The sequence below is a fragment of the Aquila chrysaetos genome, chromosome 2 (assembly GCF_900496995.4).
Source record: "Aquila chrysaetos chrysaetos chromosome 2, bAquChr1.4, whole genome shotgun sequence".
Taxonomy (NCBI): domain Eukaryota; kingdom Metazoa; phylum Chordata; class Aves; order Accipitriformes; family Accipitridae; genus Aquila; species Aquila chrysaetos.
This window is the reverse complement of record NC_044005.1, coordinates 6,868,158-6,887,365: the sequence shown is the minus strand read 5'-3', so window position 1 is coordinate 6,887,365 and position 19,208 is coordinate 6,868,158. Positions and strand designations below refer to the sequence as shown.

Here is a 19,208-nt window from a genome sequence, read left to right as displayed (position 1 = left end):
GCTGCAGCTCATGGCTCGCTGCACTCATCGCTCCTGCTGCCTGCGGGGTGGCAGACCACCTCTGGGAAAGCTTGAAGAAGCACCAGGGACCATGAGTTATCCACCCAGAGGGGTTTTTTTGCGGGCATCAGCCTCTGTATGCTTTCCAGGGAAGGAAACCAGCTGGGCTGCCCAGGCAAGGCACTGGCTCCGCTGACCCACGGTCCAGGAAAACACAGAATTTGGGCACCACGGCTGCAAGCCCAACCTGCCAGCGATGCTGCTCCATCCCAGCTGGTCCTGGGTGGCATAAAAGCTTCTGTCCTTCCAGGCAGCAGAGTGAATATTTCTGAATGGAGCTATATTTGACTGCTGTTGGGATTTTTTTTTTCTGGGTGAGTCAGAAAAAAGTGGCATTTTCTGCTGCTGTTTGGTTTTTTTCTTTTTTTTTTTCAAGTAGCTACACTGATAGTTGATCCTTTCAGACCTCCACAGCCTGGCTTCTCCTTTCTCAGGAGTCAGTCTTATTGGTGTAGTTCATCTTGCCAAAAAAGGCCCTTTTTATCCTCTTGGCAGCAAGCCGGGGATGGGATTAAATTGCTGGTAGCAGTGCTAAGCCCGCCTGGTGAGGGGCGTGCAGGAGGCTGTCATCCCAGCAGGGCTGAGCAGCTGGAAGAGGGAGACATCCCCTTCCCAAAATCCAGATGTGGCACAGGACAGCCGCACAGGCAGCCAGGCCCTGGCCGAATTACGGTGCCGCTCCCCGCACCCTGCCGATACCCAGCGCTTTCCCCAGCCTAACAGAGACCCTCTTCAGCTGCCAATAAAAAGCAAACAAAACCCAGGCTGAGGAAGATAAGAGGTGACATCACCCCCCCTCCCACCCCCTGTACAGGCTCACTGGGTACCCCAGCCCCTCTGGGGCTTTCCAGGGACACCGAATCGCCACGTACCCGGTTAATCGCATCTCCTCCCCGTGCCACCCCGCTACGAACGGTGTAAGGCTATAGCTGGGTTCAGGTGTCGCTGGCTCTCCTCCCGCACTGGTTCCTGTCATTAAACCCCCCTCCCAGGGATGAGGAGCAGCCCCTCCCCAGCCCAGGGCAGGGCATCAGGCATCCCCCCACTCCCCAGAGGACGAGAAGGCATTAACCGTACCTGGAGAGAAGGATATTGCAATTCTGAGCTCTCCGGCCATCTATGACCGAAAGTTCCTTGACTTTATGCCGGGAACTCAAAGTGTCATCGATAGCATCTTCCTTCTACAAAAAAACAAGGGAAAAAAAAAAAAAAAAGGAAAGCCTGGAGAAAAGCCATGGAGAAGCAAAGACATTTAGTACTCTCTGCACATAGCAGCGTGATACACAGTGGGCCCCCATTAATCAGGAGTGTCACCATGGGTTACGGGTAAAACCCATCGCCTGTAACTGAAACACAGTAAGTCATTTCATAAACCAGAGCTGGCTTTGAAGCCACTGGTTAGAAATGTAAATATTGTCTCAGACAGGGAAGATTTAAAAATCTGCGAACACATAGGCGCTGCTGAATAAATAAAGCCGGGCTTTCTTAGCATACATATTTGTGATACTTCATTAAATCCTCGCATGAAATATTTCATTACGGGCTGCTGCACACACTCAGCATCACTCTTGTTCTTCACCCCTGCTCCAAACATCTGCAGTCGCCCTTCACGCATCAGTCCTCCCAAGCAAGCTAACCAATACAAGGTACCGGACCTGCAAACGCAACCTGCAGCATTTGCTGCTCTTTCAGTGAAATTCTCCCAAAATAAGGGATTTGAAAGCAGGAATTGGTGTGGCATAAGCACCTACATCTCCTAAGCAGCTGAAATACATTACCTCCAAATGACTAACAATATATCAAATTGCGGTTGTGGGCGAATGGGCAGATCTACAGAACAGCAATTTTGCAGGGTTGCCCAAGGGGTTCCTGTTGCCCCCGGTTTTAAGTTACCATATCACATGTTTTAGTAAGGTTAATCAATTAAAAGCCAGCTATTCAATCCTTCTGCAAGGAACACAACCTGGAGCTGCAAGGTGCCATGCACTACGGATCCGCACTAAATGTCTATGAGCGTAGGAGACCTGGCACACAGCCACCGCACGGGTTGAGAGTGAGCACAAAAGTTCCCATTTTTTCCTCTTTTTCTTGTTTGAATGAAAAAAAACCCCAGCTATAAAAAGCGGGAAGCTGCTGGGATGGGTGGTGCAGAGCGAAGGCAGTGGCAGGTGAAGGAAGGTGAGCCCCAAGTCACCTACCACCCGCTGCCCCTCTCGTGTGCCTTGCCTGCTCTGACCACACCGAAACAGAGAGCTTCAACCCACAGGTACAAGTTTATTTATTTCCATGTTTTGACAAGCAAAAATGCTCAGGGGTAGGAGCTTCTCTGTGTTAAGCTGCATCTGAAAATTTAACCCCTGGACTCGGATGTTGGCTTCAATGTCCGACCAGACAGCAGAAAGGGCAGCTTCTTACTTACCAGCCTCCCCAGCATCAACTTTCAAGCTGCTCCTCCTGGCGATCTTTGTACCTCTCCGATTTGAAGCCCACTTTGGCGCATGTTAACCCCCCGGCAGCAGCACAGCGTGCGTCCCCCGTGTCCCCAGCCCCGCGCTCGCCCTGCCCTCACCGCTCGCAGGCGCCGAGCTCCTGCGGATGCTCGCTTACCTGTCTGGAGTTACCGTTCACAAAGAAGTCCTACGGCCATAGCAGAAGCATGGAAAAAGGCAGTAAAAAACACATGCAGTTCAGTGATCTCAGCGAAACCAAAAGGAATCGAAGCACAGACAAGGGGAGGGTGCAATACGGGGGGGCTTGGCAGCACGGGGAGGCACTCGGGGTCTGCCAGCGCCGAAATAGGGGGGATGGACGTGAAAATGCGGTGAGGATTGAAGGATGTGCAAGGATGGATCAGGCCAAGGTGCTGCTGCACGAGGCGGGGACGTGGGACGAGGTGGGAGGACGCTGGCCAAGCCCTGCCACCGCTCCGCGCGTGAGTCGGCGAGCGCTGGCCCAACGGCACAGCACCGCTCAGCCCGCCGTGCTGGGGAAGGAAATTGCTAGTTTTTACAAATCTGAGGGACTGAAATGCCAACGTGACTGCCAGGAAAAACAGGGCTTTCAAGTGGAAATAACGAGAGGCTTATCCCGGAGCAAATCTGGCCGCAGCAAAACTTTACCATTTGCCATGGCAACACGCTTCCCCTCGGCTTCTCCTTGGACAGGGACAAACTCCCTTCTCCAGGGCTCGGCAGCCTGGCTGAATGCCACCCTGATGCCCCACCGGTGCTGTGCTCCTCCAAAGACCTGGTTGTCCTGCCGGGCTCCCCCCACCAGAGTAGAAGCATGTGCGGCAAAGCCGGCATCATACATGTGTGCACACACACACAGAAGTTTTCCCTCATTCCCTGGGCTGCATCTTATTTTTTTTTTTTTGTACTTGGTTCAAGAGACCTCTGTGCGTGGGGAGGGAGGTTTCAAAGGTGCATAAATGGTTGGTTTTTTTTTTTAAAAAAAAAAAAAAAAAAAAAAGGGAAGGCAGGCAGTGAGTGGAGGGGGTGGATGGGTCCAAACGCTGTTGGTTTACAAAGGCATTTCCCTCCAGCTCCTCCGCGCAGAGGTGACTGATGACCCATGTGCCTGGTTTGAGTTGGTCATCCCCAAACACAGCCCCATCACTGCTGCCTTTTTAGAGGAAACCTTGTTTATGTGGGTTTTCCCCTGACCAGCTGTCGAGGCTAGACCAGCCCAGGACCCACACGTGGCTCTGGGCAGGAGCATGGGAAAGGGCTCCGATAGATGCCACCGAACACCTGGGTCTGGGGAACCAGCACCCGCCGGGGGCTGAGCTGCGCCGATCGCAAGGCTCACGGCTAAAAATCAATGTGTCAGGCTTTCCTCGAGCCCACAGAAACACTGTGGCCAACTAGCAGAACAAGACGTGCCAGGAGGCAAAGAAATATCAGCCAAGAAAAGGAGCGACAGACCTTTTCTTCAGCGTGAGGGATGGGTGCCCATGGCTGTGTTACGGGCACCCCGGCGTAGCGCTGAGCGGTTCCTCGAGGCAGCATTGCACCCGTCTGTGTAGACACATGTGTCGAAGAGCTGCCATGACCATCCCCAGGAGCAGACCTCCGGCAATGCCACCACATCGGGGGCTTGGCAAGGAAATGGGGACCTGCAGACCCTGAGTAAGGACACCCAAGCTGCCACTGCTGTACTTCAGGGAGGTCAGATGAAAAACCGTACGATTTAGCTGTATGTGAGGCTGTTGCAAAAGCAGAATTTAACTCTGTGGATCATTTAAGGTTGAGGATCAGTGTTTCATAAAGCAACCTCTTCCCAGCAGGCTCCTTTGTGGGACAGGCACAAACCACACCCACAAGACGCAATGGGTATCTTCTTGTTCATTTAACTGGTCCTTAATTAGGAAGCCTTCCTTCCATCCCGACGCCCAGACCTGCCCCACGATGCTCAGACCAGCTCCACACTGCAGGAGAGGAGAAGGACACGGTCCTCCTGCAGTCTCCTGCTCTGGGAGAGGGATGGCTCCTTATACATTAAGGTAGAGAAAAGGCTCGTTACAAAAACCCTCCCTCTCTGCCTCAAACCAGCCTCATCCCTGCCCCTTTCCCTTGCACGAACTGTGATCCAGCCTCTGCTGCAGGATGGCGGTGTAAGAAGGACTAGCTTTAAATCTGCTGTCACCATCCCCACAAACATTCTCCGCTCCTGTTGCCCCTGGCCCCTGCGCAGGTCACTCTGGCTTGCATGGAGGAGCTGGAGGCTTTTCTTCTTTCATCTTTTTTTGGGAGATGAATTCTTTCCCGGCTCACTGCTAAGCCCCTGGTTCAACAACACCTATTTTTTCCACTTGGCCCTGGCTCTTTTACATCACTCATCACTGCGGAACCTGCCAGGACTGCCCTGGCCGTTGCACTGCCACTTAATCAGCATCACTCCCAGCCTCTTCCCCTTGCAGGCTCTCAAAACATCCCCGACGGAGGAGACGCAGAGCCCTCTGTAGCACATCTAAGCTCTGATGGCCCTAGACTTGTTTTTCTCCATCACCGCATACACATCCTTAAGCAGCTACCCCCGGTCCTGCTGGGTCCTCACACCGCAGCCTGAAACACAGAGCTCCTGTTGGTTTTTCTGTTATATCTAGCAAGATTGGTAAATGCCGGTATTATGTATAGCTGCGGGGATGAGCCCTTCTCTGGGGACAGGGACATCCGCAGAGCATCGGCGGGGAGGATGGGGAGGATATGGGCTCTCCTGACAGCTCTGGGCAAGCATCCGTGCTTCGCTCAGCACGGGGCAAGGATGCTCCCAGGCTGAGCCCCAGGAAGCCCAGAGGGCTCCTGTCCTCCCCGCATGGAAAAGGCCTTTCCTGAGAGCTGCAGAGCTTACTTTATAGCTTGTGTTTACGTTCCAGCTTGTGACATGGGATAAGCATTTAAAGAGATGCTTAAAATTAAGTACATCATTAAGTCTCGGGTCTGTGCACTACTTAGGGATTCCCAGGCACTATGGCAATAAAAATAGACAAGTCCCATCAACAGCAGCTCCGCAACAGCTACTCGTGGGCGGTCTGAGAGCTCTCTGCACCACGCACACCTCTACGCGCTGCTCCCAAACCCTGCTGGGGTGCCGGCCACAGTGAGGTACCACCCGGCCATGCGATTTTGGAGCCCTGGTGTGCTCAGGGCATGGGCAGGCAGGCAGCCCCTGATGTCCCACGTTGTGTCTGAGGACAAGTGAGAGGTGCGATCACCAAGCAAGTGATTTTCAGCCAAGGGCTCAAGACGGGGAGCAGCGAGGAGAAATCCCTACTCCTCCACTGCTTGCTCAGAACAGAAACCAACTTTTTCTAGAGCTCAAAACCGCTGCAAATTATTAAGGCACTAGTTCATCATCCTTCCCTGCAGGGGACAGGCGATTCGCATGGAGGTCCCCCAGCCCCACACCGTATGCGAAGTGCCCCGTGGTGCGTGTGTTATCTCAAGGAGCGTCACTAACCCCACGTGCTGGTGCGTGCACGGCAGCTGTCTGCAGGGCCGTGCTGCCGGCAACGCCGGGACACACAGCCAGGCACCCCCTCCCCACGCTGGAACTGCACGTGGGGGCACCTGGGGACCTCCAGGTCAGCAGTCATGTGCCTTCAAGTCCAGGGGGGATGTATCCCATCACTTAAGTCACACAAACCGGTGCTACCATGAAGGCTGGATGAGCCACAGGAACTCGTGCGTCATGCTCCCATGGGTGGCTCCAGCCCCAGCAGCATCCCAACAGGAAAGCTTTCACCTCCTCTTTCCCAATCTCCCTTTCAGACGCTCTCGCAGCATCTTCTGCCAGTCCCACCCCAGTCCCTGGCTCCCACATTCAGCTCCGTCTTGGTCCTCATCCCATCTGGGGTGAAAGCCCATGTCACAGAGCTCCTTGCAGCATCTCCCCCTTCTTGCTGGCCCTGAACCTAACCAGCTGCTTCACCCAGCAGGACCTCGGCCAAGTCAAATTATATTTAAATTCCTGCCTGGCAATAATCCGCAGCATACCAGGTGATTCACGGACTCAGGCAGGCAAGCCAGAGGGCGAACTGTCCCGCTGACACACCAGGTTTCTATTCTTGCTTCTCTTCCATTTTCACCTTGTCTGCAGACATGCCCTTCAGTAGGCATGAGTCAAGCTCCAAAAATGCCGGGGGAAAGAGCCAGCACTGTGGTCACCTATTCCCGAAACACACCGGGGCAGCACATACTTCTGATGGGTTACTGTTGATATTTGCCCTGCTCTAATCTGCCCTGATCTTTCCCTCAATTAGCCTCTGGAAGAGATTAATCTCTCACGTTGTCTAAGGAGCTTATGTGTCAGGTCCACTCCTTCCTGGTACCGTCCCTCTGCCTGAGCCTGGCAAGAGCAGGACAACCTGTCCTCTCCTCCCAGCAATGCAGCCAGACGCTCAGCAGGTAAACATGACTTTTTCAGCCTCTCTCCCTGCTTTTTCTCCTGCCTTCTCAAAAAAATTGCTTTTGCCCATCGTGGTCCTGCCTGGGGTAAAACAAGTGTCTAATTTTCTTCGTGGGCTTTGATGCCTTCCAAAGTGGGGCCATATTGCTTGAGCAGGAGATTAAAAAGCAGAGACTTTTGCCTGCAGTGTCATTATTTTGGTTTGGGATTTGCTTTTTTGTTCAAAGCTCACATTTTGCTCTGGGCTCACTACAAAAATAAAAGAAGAGATCCACCCATGGTAGATGTGGGCAAAACTTAGTCCTTCTTGGCCAGAGAGGGATAGAAATTTTCCACCCAATACGGAGACATGAAGCAGTTGCTGTTAAGAGCGATCCAAAAATATTACCCAACCGTGGCCACATCTAGGGGCTATTTTCATACATTCCCCGTCTCTTTTTTTTTTGTTTTCTTTTGTAATCCATCTTCATGACACACGTGGTCAGGTGTGTGGGCAGGGGCGAACTCAGGCACTCTGAGCCGTGAACGGCCACTTCAATGCAAAAGGCACTCGCATACGGATGAGACGACAAAGCAGATCAAGTCAATCTGCCAAACACGGTGCTGGTATGAAATAATGATGGGAGATGTGTTTTGAGACCACAAGTGAAACCGCGCAACCTCGTAATGGCGGCACCTTGCCCAGATCCCCGCGTGCGCCCCGGGCCAGCCGTTACCTGCTGTCTTTGGTAGGCAGAGAATGTCCTTTCCAGGTCTTCGAGATCCAGGATTTTGAACACTTTTGCGTCATCTATGTCGGTCCACACGGTGCCTGCCAGCTTGTTCTGCAAGACAGCAGGAGCATTGCAAGTTGGGGGTCCCCTGCCCACCTGCCCTTACATCACCGGGTGGCCGTCCGGCATACTCCGGTTTCCCTGCCCGAATTATTTCCCGGCTTACCTCTGGCAGCTTGGACCAGTTGAAGGACTTGAGGGCGTTCGTCGGCTGTGGGATGCTCTTCTTCTTGAGGGCCAAGCCCAGAGGTGCTCCGGGGGGAGGCATCACCCCATCAAGGGGTGGGGGGCCGGGGGGTGGTGGGGGACCGCCTGGAGGGGGGGGTGGTGGGGGAGGCGGTGGGGGACATCCCCCTGGGGGCGGCGGTGGTGGTGGAGGGGGAAGAAGGGATCCGGGAGCTGGAGAAGGTAAAGGGCCACCAGGAGCTCCTGGTGGCAAGGGAGGTCCTCCGGGGCCAGCAGCACAGATCGCCCTCTGGGAGAGAAAGAGGAAGGGGGACTGGTCATAGGGAGCTGGGGGACACCACCCAAGAAACACCCCCATGCCCATTTTTAATTTTTTTGGCCAAAATTTAACCAGCATAGGAAGCACTCAAAGGCTTTAGCCCTCCTGACTGAGGTCCGATGCAGCTGGAGAGGCAAAATCACCCCCATCACCAGGGACAGACATCTTGGTGGCCCTCCGAACAAGTACCTTTCTCAGCCCCCTGTACAGCTCAGCCTCCAGAAATCACCCCATGGTTTTTGCAGGGGATTTGGGACTGGGCCACAATGTGGAGGAGCTTTGGGGCCTCACCCTGCTCATCTCGTGGAGCTGCGCCGTGAGATCCGCCACCTGCTGCTTGACCTGCTTGTGCTCGCTGGACTCCTTTTCCAGCTTCTCCTTCATCTTGTTCAGTGTCTGCATCATTTCTTCCTTCTCCTGGGCCTTGGCATCGCACTCCCGCTCCTTCTTCTCCAGCTTCTGCTGAAGCTCGCTGTGCTCTGAAACAGCCCCATGAGAGCACTTTTGGGTTACAAACACTCCCTTCTGGTAAATGGCAGCATGTGGGGGACTAACCCCCACACTACCCTGCAGAGAAGCTGTGCAGTTAAGACAAGGGAGCGTGTGCTGTGCCTTAATACCCTGGCCAGGGCCTCCCCATGAAAAAATGAATCTCTCTTTTGCCCACTTCCCTTGTAAGCCCCATAGCGTGATATTATCTCAGCCACTCAATAAAGCCCACAGAGTCCATCCAGCTAAATAAATGTATACGTTATCTGTTTAGCTTACCGTGTGCGTCAAGGTTAAAGTTAACGCCGTATATCTCTCCATCACTCACCTTTTCGCATTTTTTCTGCTTGCTCTTTCCACTGCTTCACTTCATTTTCATTGACTAACCTAAAAGGAAAAGACGTGTAGCACGTGAGACAATCCTACCACAGTAAACAAGCGACCATCACCAGCAAGAGACACGACTGAGCAAGCCTGGGCAGTGGGATTTAAGGCTCCCAAACTGTTATTTCTAACACCTCTGCTCTGCCTCCCCCCAGCAGGGTTTTGCAGTCTGGGACACAGTGCTGTCTCAACAGCTCCAGGGGTGCTGGCTTGTCCGACCGAGGAGCAGAAACATCAGCAGGTGACAGTAAGTGATGAATAAGGAACAGTGACAGCAGCGGTTGGGGGAAATAGCTCACTGAAGACACAGAGGCTGAGCATAATTCACCTGCACATTGTGCTTAAGAGGTCGAAGTGATGCCAACCCGGCAGGGATAACCCCCAGCCCTGGCCCTCTCGCCTGCCAGAGCAGGAGGCAGCGAAGCCACGGTGGCTCATGTTGCTGCTGCTCAGCAGCCAGCCCCGGGAAAGGCGGGCGAGCACTTACATTCGGACAACGTTTTTGATATTGAAGTTTTCCAGGGGAGTGGCGTCGGGGTCCTGCCCTTTGTCACTCTGGATGACGATCTGCTGCACGATCCTGTCAAGCAGCAGCCAGTACTGGACAGTGTTGCCGCTTCTTTTATCTGTCGGGGAAGGAGGGGAGAGAGTAAGGGGAGCAGCAGGGACATCGCTGGTGCCCCCGGGGAGGAGACGTGGGCTGCCAAGCCCCTGGCAGCTGTGGGTTTCCTCGCTTCCCCCGGGACTCACAAGGCATTTGGAGACAGTGGTGGAGAATAGACATAAAGTGCGGGTACGCCTCGGTGTGTGTCAGCCTCTTCCTCGTCAGCTCGAACATCTGAGTCGCGCTTTTGGTGTCGATGTGGACCTGCGGATAGGAGCGAAGCGAGGTCAGGCCATCGGACCGGCGACGGCAACTCCTGTTTCCCGAGTCTGAGCTCCAAACGCCACGAGCCATCCCCACCCCACACCTGATGGACAGACAAGCCCCACTGCCCTGATGGGGGCAAACAGCGCTGGTCGGCAGCCAGAGGAGAAAAGGGATGAAGCAGGCTGTAGGATGGAGGCTGCAACAGAGCAGGGCAACAGGAGACAGGTTTCCCAACCTCCAAATTTTATCCAAAAGACCGTGCTTTGTCCCAGGCCACATAGGCGCTTTTAAAAGGAACCATGACATTGAGTGCCAGTGTTTGCATCAGCAACATTCGTACTCACCAGCTCAAATCTTTTGGCAAATTCCAGTTCATCTTCATTTCTAAGCATTTCGAAAAAATCTAAGTGCCTGAGGAAAGAAAGAGGAAAAAACCAGACTGTTAAAAGCAGGTATGAATGTGACAATTAGTAAATTGCAGGCAGCCAGTCTGGCAGCAGCCTAGAGACAAGCAAAGCTTGAAACATCAACCGGATCTTCAGTCTCGAGCTCCCAGTCACTACAGCCTGTCCGAGGAGCCTTTTGCGACGCGAAGAGGAGGAGGAGGGCTGCCAGCATCCCCTAGACCCGCGATGGCACATCCTTCCCAGCTCAACCCTAAGTTAGAGCGCAGCAAAACCATGCTGGGGCTTTCCCCTTCCTCTCTGGTGACAACAAAGAATTTCCTCAAGAGGGGCAAGTCTAGACCCACATGTTTTCCCCAAAGGCTAAGTCCAGAAACCAGAAAGAGAGGGTGCAAGGCAAGGGCAAAAAACACCAGTGGGCTGGGGGTCACTACTCACCGGTCGAGGGTTGAATTTTCATGCTCTCTTAGTTTATCAATGACTGGCTGGATCCCAAGCATAAGAAATTCGTATCTCAGATGGAGTCTGAAATCCAGGCTTTCCTGCAAGGGACAGTTGTGGGGTCAACACAACAAGACGCACATCCTCAGCAAGCTTATTAAAATAAAACCACCCCAAACCCACCAAAACACCTCCCTCTCCAAGAGCCCCGGCGCTCACCACGCCTGCCCCTTGGCTCAGGACCGCGTTGATGAAGGACATGATGGCTGTCTTGAGGCTCACTTCATCCCGATACCGCCCCGTGCTCTTGTCCAAGTCATTGATCAGCGTCTGCCAAACACGCAATGTCAGTTAAACACCCAGTGACAGCCCCGATGCTGCACAAACAGTCAGGAGACGCATGCAGGAACAACTCCTCGTGACGCTCCTACAGCCCCTGCAGCAACCTGCTGGCAATGGATCATCAGCTGCTGCCTGCTGTAATGCAGCCCACCCCAGCACCCGTTTTGGCTAACATCAGCCCATCCAGATGTGCTGCAGCCTTGCAGAGCTGTGATCCCAGTGACCCTGCACAAGCAAGAATTTTTTTTGGGGTGTGTGTGAGACATTGAATTTGTCAGACCGTCACAACCCTGCACAAGCAAGAATTTTTTTTGGGGGGTGTGTTGCCTTAAATAACTGGTTCCTCACTCTTTGCTCAGCTGCAGATGTCATCAGACATGGTTCTGGGGTAATTCCCAGAGTATCTAAGTTGCAAACGGCCATAATAAATCATTTGCAAGCAGCATTTAGATATCAAGGAGGAAGAAGGGACAAGAATGCCGAATTTCAGGAGCCGAGGGGCAAGTTGAGACCCACCTACCTGAAAACGAGTCCTTTCGCTGGCGTATTTCTGGTAGTGCAGCATTGCCTCCAGTACCTTTTTGTGGCCCCCGGGAACCAGGCACACAGCGCCCATGATTTCCAGCACTGCCACCTTCGTCTTAATATTCTCCGTGCTCAGACTCTGAGCGATTACGTTAATACTCTCCGAATGGGCCAGGACGTGAGCCCGGCCCAGGGAGTTGTTCATTAGTGCTTTTATACATCCAATGAGCGAGGTATGTATCCGAGACTCTGCCGTCTCATAGTCCATGCTTTTGAGAAAGTTCAGAATACACGACAAGCCATCCAGGTCGATGAACCGGGTTACAAACCTGTTAGAAAGAGGGTTTCTAGCTTTAACACCAAATGCTAAAGGACCCTTTTACACTCAAACAGGGCTGACTTGTCTGTTGTTGTAAACCCAGGAGCTTCTTATATATTTTTTCCTGGACTTTGGATAGCAAAAAGCCTGCAGGACTCCTACAGCCCAGAGACAGGGATGGGATTGCAAAAATCAATTTAATCAATGCCCAGTAGCGTAGGCAACCAGGCATCACCTGCACAAGGTTGTCCAGAGGTAGGATATTTGGAAGAGGACCAGCTAACCCAGCCATCAGCACAAGCCCCAGGGTGGAGGTTAGGAGTTTGCAGCCACGCTGCTGCAAAACCTTCCCAGTCCCCAACCTGAGTCTTAAATCTCGCTCACTTGGGACCAGTTTTGCACGGAACTGGAAGAAACTCCCAAGCGCTGGAGTCACCTCCTTGTCAGCCACAGACACCCCAATGTCAGCCGAGCCCATGACCATGACGCCTGTCATGCCTCACCACCCACATCCTTCTCCTCCCTTAGGTACATCTCACCAATTTTAAGGGATTTCTGATTTTTATGATGACTTATAACACCGCTAAATAGAAAGCAGGCAGCAAATGCATGGCAATGCCCCAGGCAGATTCGCTAGAGCAGGCAGACATAACACTGCACGCCGCTCAGGCATTTTAGGACCTCCCTGCCCGATGCCATCCAGGCATGGGTGTATTCTGGTTTGGCAAAAGGCACGGGCTCGGAAAGCAAATGAGCCAAGAACATCCCAGCACTGGGATGATTTTAATTCGAAACAAGCCATGCTGATGCGCAGCAACAAAAGGGGTAATTGCAGGCTCGGGGAAAACTGATTTCTCTGCTTCAAAGACTGCTCTTCTTCCAGCCAAAGTCAATAGGAAATTTGATGTTCACTTCCCTGGGAGCAAAAGCAGGGTCAACAGGTAAAATTGTCTATAAAGCCTGCTGGATCCTTCTGAGTTCCAGTGAGACAGACTCACAAACCACTTTTAAGGACTTTGCAAAGTTTCATGGCTGGGTAACTGCCCTGCTCCCAGGGGACTGTGGGGAGCCAGCACCCAAGATGCCCAGGTTCCATGGAAATTGGGTGCTCGCCCTCGACCCTGGGAATTTCTTACCAAGTACCATCACCAGAACCATTGCAAAAGAGAAACCGAAGAGGGGAATGCAATTACAAGCAATAGCTGTTTCTTCCATAACCAGACCGGGTCAAGAAACATTTTCCCATCAGAAAATGTTGACCTGAGGCATCTTAAAGGTTTTGCAGATGTGTGCATGCAGACTCCAGAGAAACTGAATTTAGGAAAAACTACAGACATTCAGAAAGAGTCCCACCCTTTCTTTATCCTCCCCATCAAAACCTCCTAGCAACATTTTTTTTTTTTCTCTTCATAAAAGCCTGAAGATTCATGTGATTTTATTCCTTTAAAAAGTGCAAGAGAAGTTGAAGTTGAAACAAAGGGCCTGGTTGACCAACAAAAATTGGATTTTTTTTTTTTTTTTTAAATTCAATCTGGAAGGAATTTTTACATTCTGTTCCAATGAGAACAAAAGCAAATTTGAAAAAAAAAAAAGAAGTCACCTGATTTCCCTGAACAGATGTGAAGGTCCTGGTGGCTCTCAGCCACTAAAAGGACCGAGGAAAAGGAACAAAATGACAAGAGGTGAATTGAAAAAGGCAAGTGACGTTTCAGGGTCCTTGCCTCCCTCATCCTGAGCAGGCCCCATTTATATTTATATTAAACCCCCCCTCCACCAGAGGTCAGGAATCAAGACCCATGTCCGCGGCGACAAAGCCAGGAATGGAAGGGAATTGCCTCATTGGTTTCGTCCGCAGTGCAGTCTTCAAACTTTCAATTGTTTTATTTCTCTCCTCCTCATCTTCTTTTTCCAAAGCGATCAGCGATTTCCTCTGTGAAAAGACAAAGGCAGATTTAAGAGGGGAGGTTTCCCTGCGAAGCTTGTGCCCGAGGAGTGGGAGCACCCGCCGCCTTGCCATGCCGTGCCAAGCCGTGGGGACGGAGCTGGGACCCTAAACCGACTCTGGAAGTCTAAAGTCCAGATCCTTATGGCAATCGCAGAACTTGGGAAAAGGGGCAGTTTGGAAAAACTCCCGTGGTCTGCAAGGAGATGGCCTGGACTGGGTACAGCAGGGTGAATGCGTCGCTTTAGGCTGAAGACGCTGCCTGCAAGCACCCAGACAACTCGCTAGCACATGTAAAATTAAGCTGCGAGTGTCTGGGGCATCACAAGTCAGTGACACCTCAACCCACATCGGCTTTGGAGCAGCGTTGCTGATGGCCTTGCATCTCCCCAGCCACTTGGGTTTTGTTTCAAAGCAGCAGGAAAAAAACATGGGCCAGTGCTAAGCGAGGCCGCAGCAACCCAGTGCCCTCTTCCCCAAGCCAGTCCTCACCCCCCAGCAAGCCCTGGCAAGATGCTGGGCTTCACTGCCCTGAGACAACTGGGACAGCTGGATCACCACCTCAAAAGGACACACTTAGCATTGTCCAGTGTGATCATTAAGTTCCAGAGTTAACGCCCTGGAGGCAGCAGTGGTGTCACCCCAAATTCCTGACCTGCAACTCATCCAGACAAGCCCACGTTGGGAGGATGCTCATGACTGTCCCCCTGCATCCCTCAGACTCAGAGAAGAGAGAGGGAAAGGCTGCAATTCAGGCAAGGAGCTTCCCAACTCGTGGGCTCTGGATGTAAATCCTGGCATGCACCCTCCAGCCCACGACCCTCCAGGAAACACACTTTGTAAAAGAAAGGGGTAAATAAGTGCATCACAGTATCCCATAAGAAAGTGTCTGGCTGAACCCTGCTCAGAGACACCGCAGGTGACATCCGGGTGACGTGAATCTCGATGCATTTCCAGGGCTGGGATGCAGGGGGCTAAGCCAATAATAACTGGGGGTCCACAGAGGGAAGGTGCTAAGTTGGGGTAGGGGAGAAAGAAGGGTCCTTTAGCCTGCCCTGGCACCCATGCATCCCAACAGGTACCCGTGTGCCCCTGCAGAGGAGGTGGGGGGCTCAGGGGACGCCCTGCAGCCTGGAGGGGATGCGATGCTGCAGCCACGCTCGGGGTCAGCCAGGGTGGATCCTGCCGACCCTGTCGCTCCCAGGTCTCCCAGTGCAACCCCCTAACGTGCATCCACGTTGGGGACAGTGGCTGTGTGCACGGGATGCCCTCGGCATCTCCCACACTGGATTTTGCTATCAAGCTGGCACTGGGGGCCGGGACCCTGGCTCCTGCGGCTTTACCCGAGTAGCACGGCTGCCTGCAGCCCCGGGCATGCACGGGGTACGGCTTGCTCACCCCAACTCATGCAACCAAGGCCAGAGCTAAAGCAACATCCTGGGTACGTCCTGCACCATCCGACGGCGCTGGGGCCTCGGAGGTGTCAGGGTGAGCCCTGCCAGCGCCAGCCGAGGCTTAAGCAAAGGAGGGAGAAAGGGTCCCAGCAGATGTAAAGAGCTGCGCTGACGCCCGCATTTAACCCAGCTCCTCTTTGGCAGCGTGTCAGGGAGATCAAAGCCACCCTCCAGGCATCTGGCAGGCTTTGATCACAAGCTCTGCTCAGGCTCAGGGCTTCGACTGGCCAGCAGCACATGGCCAGCCCTGGGCATCCCTGCCTTCCCGGAGGGGAGCAGAATGCTCCCCCCTGGCTCGCAGCCCTCTGCTTCACCCCTCTGTCCCCACTCCCCCACCCAGCCCTACCTTCCCCGTCACCCTGGCCCCATGACAGCAGGGCAAACACAGGGGTAAAAAAAAAGAAAAATTATGCTTTTCTTTTTCGTTTTCCATGCTGCTCCCATCTCTAGTGCAGTGGCCACAAACCTCGGCACCTTCTGATTCTGAAAGCAGAAGTGAGGATGGAGGAGCTCTGAACTGTGCAGCCTTGCAGGAAATAAACTGTATTTCCTACAGAAAAGAGTGCTATTTCTGTCTCACCTGGCAAGAAAGCATTTCATAAAATTACATCTAAACACGTCCCTCATGGGACGGACAACCAGCAGCGTCGTGTTTCACTGTGGCCGCCCAGCACAGAAGGCTGTCTCAGGAGCAAGGTGGTAGCAGGCATCCATGAAAAAGCACAGGAGCTATCAACTTCAAAGCAACCACAGCAGCTTGGTGCCCCAGCAGCATTGCACAATCAAACGGGGTCTTTAAAAACCAGCCTGGTGGTTTTATACAGAGAGCTGCTGTTTGCCGTCCATCTTGCAGCCTCCCAGCCTAGGGCAAGATGAAATGCCCTTCCTGCCATTGAAAATGCCTCTGTTTTCCAGCTGTATCTGTTGGTCTAATGGCAGATATCCTTAAATCCTTACATCAGGGGTTTCTGAACTGCTAGGACAGATCGCAAGCTACTGCCAACTCCAAATTATTGAGAGACCTGCAGACCCGAAAGGCTGAAAACAGCCAGGTCACAACTTTGTCACCCTCTTGGGCACAACGCTGGCCGTGCTGCCGACTGCCACCACTGCACTGCTGCCTCATACGGGGTTCGCAAGCGCCAAAGCGTTGGGGAAATACTTACAGCAGCCATTGAATTCAGCTGATCAATATAAAACTCTGGCCAGCTGGTGGCTCCTTTATTTTCTTCCTGGTCCTGGGGAGGGGAAAAAAGTGAAACAAAGACAGCAGATTAGTAGAAATAGTGTTAACATCCCCTGCCCTTCATGACCAACCACCTCTGAAGCACCCTTGAGCTATTGCATTACTTTATATCAATATAAGCGTGACTTTCCAAATTCTGAGCTCACCACTGACAGCTCCAGCTATGGGAACATTACCTGATTTATTGAACTAGTATATTTTATATACAATCTATGTTACACCATCTGCCTGTGACCAAACTCTGCCCCAATGATACCGCATCAGTCTTGTGATTATCAGCTTCGGAGAAACCACAGTGAAATTTTACATTCAGATTTCTCTTGTACTGACTCTACAGTGCCCTTCAAGTTTTGGCTGCACAGCCTTGATGAATGTGCTTTGGGGAAAAAACCAAGAGCCTTTTACAAGTAATGAAGAGTGAATAAATGTGACATGAACTAAGCTCCACTCTTGGAGCAGGACCATGATTTACCAACATCCTGCGAGAGACTCCAGGCATAACAGACAACTCCTCTGGGAGCTTCATCAGTTGTTAGGAGGGAACATGCACTTGGCAACATCCCCCGTTAAAGGATGTCACCCCTGGGCCCGTGATCTATGACACTGAATGATGCACAGCCTCATTTCATCATCCTGGTCTACAATGCCCTGCATCTGGTGGGACTCACAAGGAGTTTTCAGGTTCTACCATGTTCTTGTAGGACATGACTGAAGGACCTCTGAGCCCAGCTCAGATAAATTACGCTGCATGTCCCCAGGGACTGCTTGGAGCAAGTATGCAGATTTTGAGGGAATACTTCAAAATTAACCCTTTTCCCCCCTGAATTTTCCTCTAAAAACTTATACCAAAAGAAGAAAAAGGATTCACAGCTGAAATGCCACACATATCTAGGCTGTAGAGTCAACTGATACTACACAAATCCCAGGCATCTTCCCTCACTAACCATCTTCAGTTCACAGCCCGACTTGCTGCATAGCTTTTCCCCACTCCCTCACTTTAAGAGATGTTTGCAAAGGTCATCCTACACTGCAATCGCCTGCGACGGTGGGAGCTGGACGACCTACTCCTCTGCTCTCACGTCTGTGCATGCAGACAATTACCAATCCTCCAGCTGATTTCAGCAAGCCCAAGGAGCACAGTCCCAAATATTTACTGCAGTTCAAGAGGCATATGTGGGAAAACGTTCGTGCATCCAAACTTTCCAAGCCGCAGCTTGCTAAGATGAGAAAACACCGAGTCAGCGATAGGTAATTTAGACGGGACCCAGTTCCCCCCCAGGGAGTGCAGCCCATTCCCGCAGACGTGACCCTTCGCTGTGCCTGGCTCTGGGATGGGGACAAAAGAAGTTTGGGAGCAACAAGGGACCTGGCAAACCATTTGGAATCTTCTGTGACATGCTGAGGGCCAAGAGAAGCAGCTCATCCACCCTTGTGGCCACCTCCAGTCCTCTCCAAGCAGCCGTGATCCAGTCTGGCAGTAACCAGATCACCCCGAGCAGCTCTCCGTGCTGGCTGCCCATGCCCTTGGGCAGGCTGCCCGCTGACAGATGCACATCCACAAGCCTCACTTTTTTTTAATCTTCTATAGATCTGGTCAAGTTTAAAGCAAATAAAATAACTTTCCTGAGCAAGAAGACTGCATTCAGCCCTCCCTGCCCTCTGTGTTAATACTTTGGGTTGTTCTCCCCTTCTTCTCCTGCCAAGAACCGAGGTTTTGAATGAAACACTTGATTCGCCTGCCCTCCACATTTCATTTTTTTTTTCACCCAAGTGGGAATCAGCAGAGAGCAAGAATTTTTCTGAGATGTTAGAAAAACAACACCAAAATCTGTCCTACCTATGCTAGTGCCAAACCTAATAAACCTGAAGGAGGTCCCACTGCCTGCCTCTGCATGGATGGAGGACCATTCATAGTCATGCTCTGACAACCAGTTTTTGCCAGCAACAAATAAAACTGTCCCCATCCTGACCAAATAGTGCTTAAAAAAAGAGAAACGCTCATCGGCTGGCTGAGTGTGCAACACCCAGCCTGATGGGGAGAGACAGGGATGCCTTTGGTCTTCTCGCAGCCAGGAAAAACGGGATGTGCTGGCTTCTCTTTGCTTTCCCCTCTCCTGAAAACTTGCCTGCAGCAAAGGCAAGAGGACGGAGGTGCAGAGACCTCTCGCCATCCACTGGCAAATCGACTCGGTGAAGTAACCTCTCCAAATAACCCAGGGACCGTCCAGCTGCCCTCCTGCCACATTTCTGGCCACGTCTGGGACCACATGCAGGGACCGTCACCTGCCAGCATCGAGTGTGGCCACCCGAAGCCATGGCCAGGGGGAGGTTTCTGCCACAGTGGGAGAAACCCAACGCCTTCCCAAGGGGCTGGGAAGAGGACAGCCACTTGCGTCTGTCTGGTCGCTCAGAGCTTCCCACTGCTGGATTGTGCAGAGGAACATCTGCCGTGCCTGCAGGAATCCCGGCAGCTGGCATGTCCGCTCACATACAGCCTGCCAAAAGACGTCCAGGTTGTCAGAAAGATGCTCAGGAGCACGGAGA

The 19,208-nt window shown here is 52.5% G+C and overlaps 1 protein-coding gene across 6 annotated transcripts in view; it reads right to left on the bottom strand.

Annotated features, from left to right (window-relative positions):
• The window catches only part of DAAM1 (dishevelled associated activator of morphogenesis 1), a 98,782-nt gene that overhangs the window by 17,588 nt on the left and 61,986 nt on the right, over positions 1 to 19,208 (bottom strand). For 5 of the 6 annotated variants that reach the window (XM_030043680.1, XM_030043689.1, XM_030043715.1 and 2 more), the window contains 14 exons: positions 16,585 to 16,656; positions 13,858 to 13,952; positions 11,699 to 12,032; positions 11,056 to 11,166; positions 10,834 to 10,937; positions 10,336 to 10,402; positions 9,871 to 9,988; positions 9,608 to 9,746; positions 9,065 to 9,123; positions 8,539 to 8,726; positions 7,909 to 8,217; positions 7,686 to 7,793; positions 2,668 to 2,697; positions 1,138 to 1,241 (listed from right to left, as the gene is read on the bottom strand). In XM_030043680.1, the coding sequence (XP_029899540.1) occupies positions 1,138 to 1,241; positions 2,668 to 2,697; positions 7,686 to 7,793; positions 7,909 to 8,217; positions 8,539 to 8,726; positions 9,065 to 9,123; positions 9,608 to 9,746; positions 9,871 to 9,988; positions 10,336 to 10,402; positions 10,834 to 10,937; positions 11,056 to 11,166; positions 11,699 to 12,032; positions 13,858 to 13,952; positions 16,585 to 16,656 (1,838 nt within the window). The remainder of the gene's footprint in view (positions 1 to 1,137; positions 1,242 to 2,667; positions 2,698 to 7,685; positions 7,794 to 7,908; positions 8,218 to 8,538; positions 8,727 to 9,064; positions 9,124 to 9,607; positions 9,747 to 9,870; positions 9,989 to 10,335; positions 10,403 to 10,833; positions 10,938 to 11,055; positions 11,167 to 11,698; positions 12,033 to 13,857; positions 13,953 to 16,584; positions 16,657 to 19,208) is intronic. The other variant, XM_030043725.1, reaches the window with a different exon arrangement.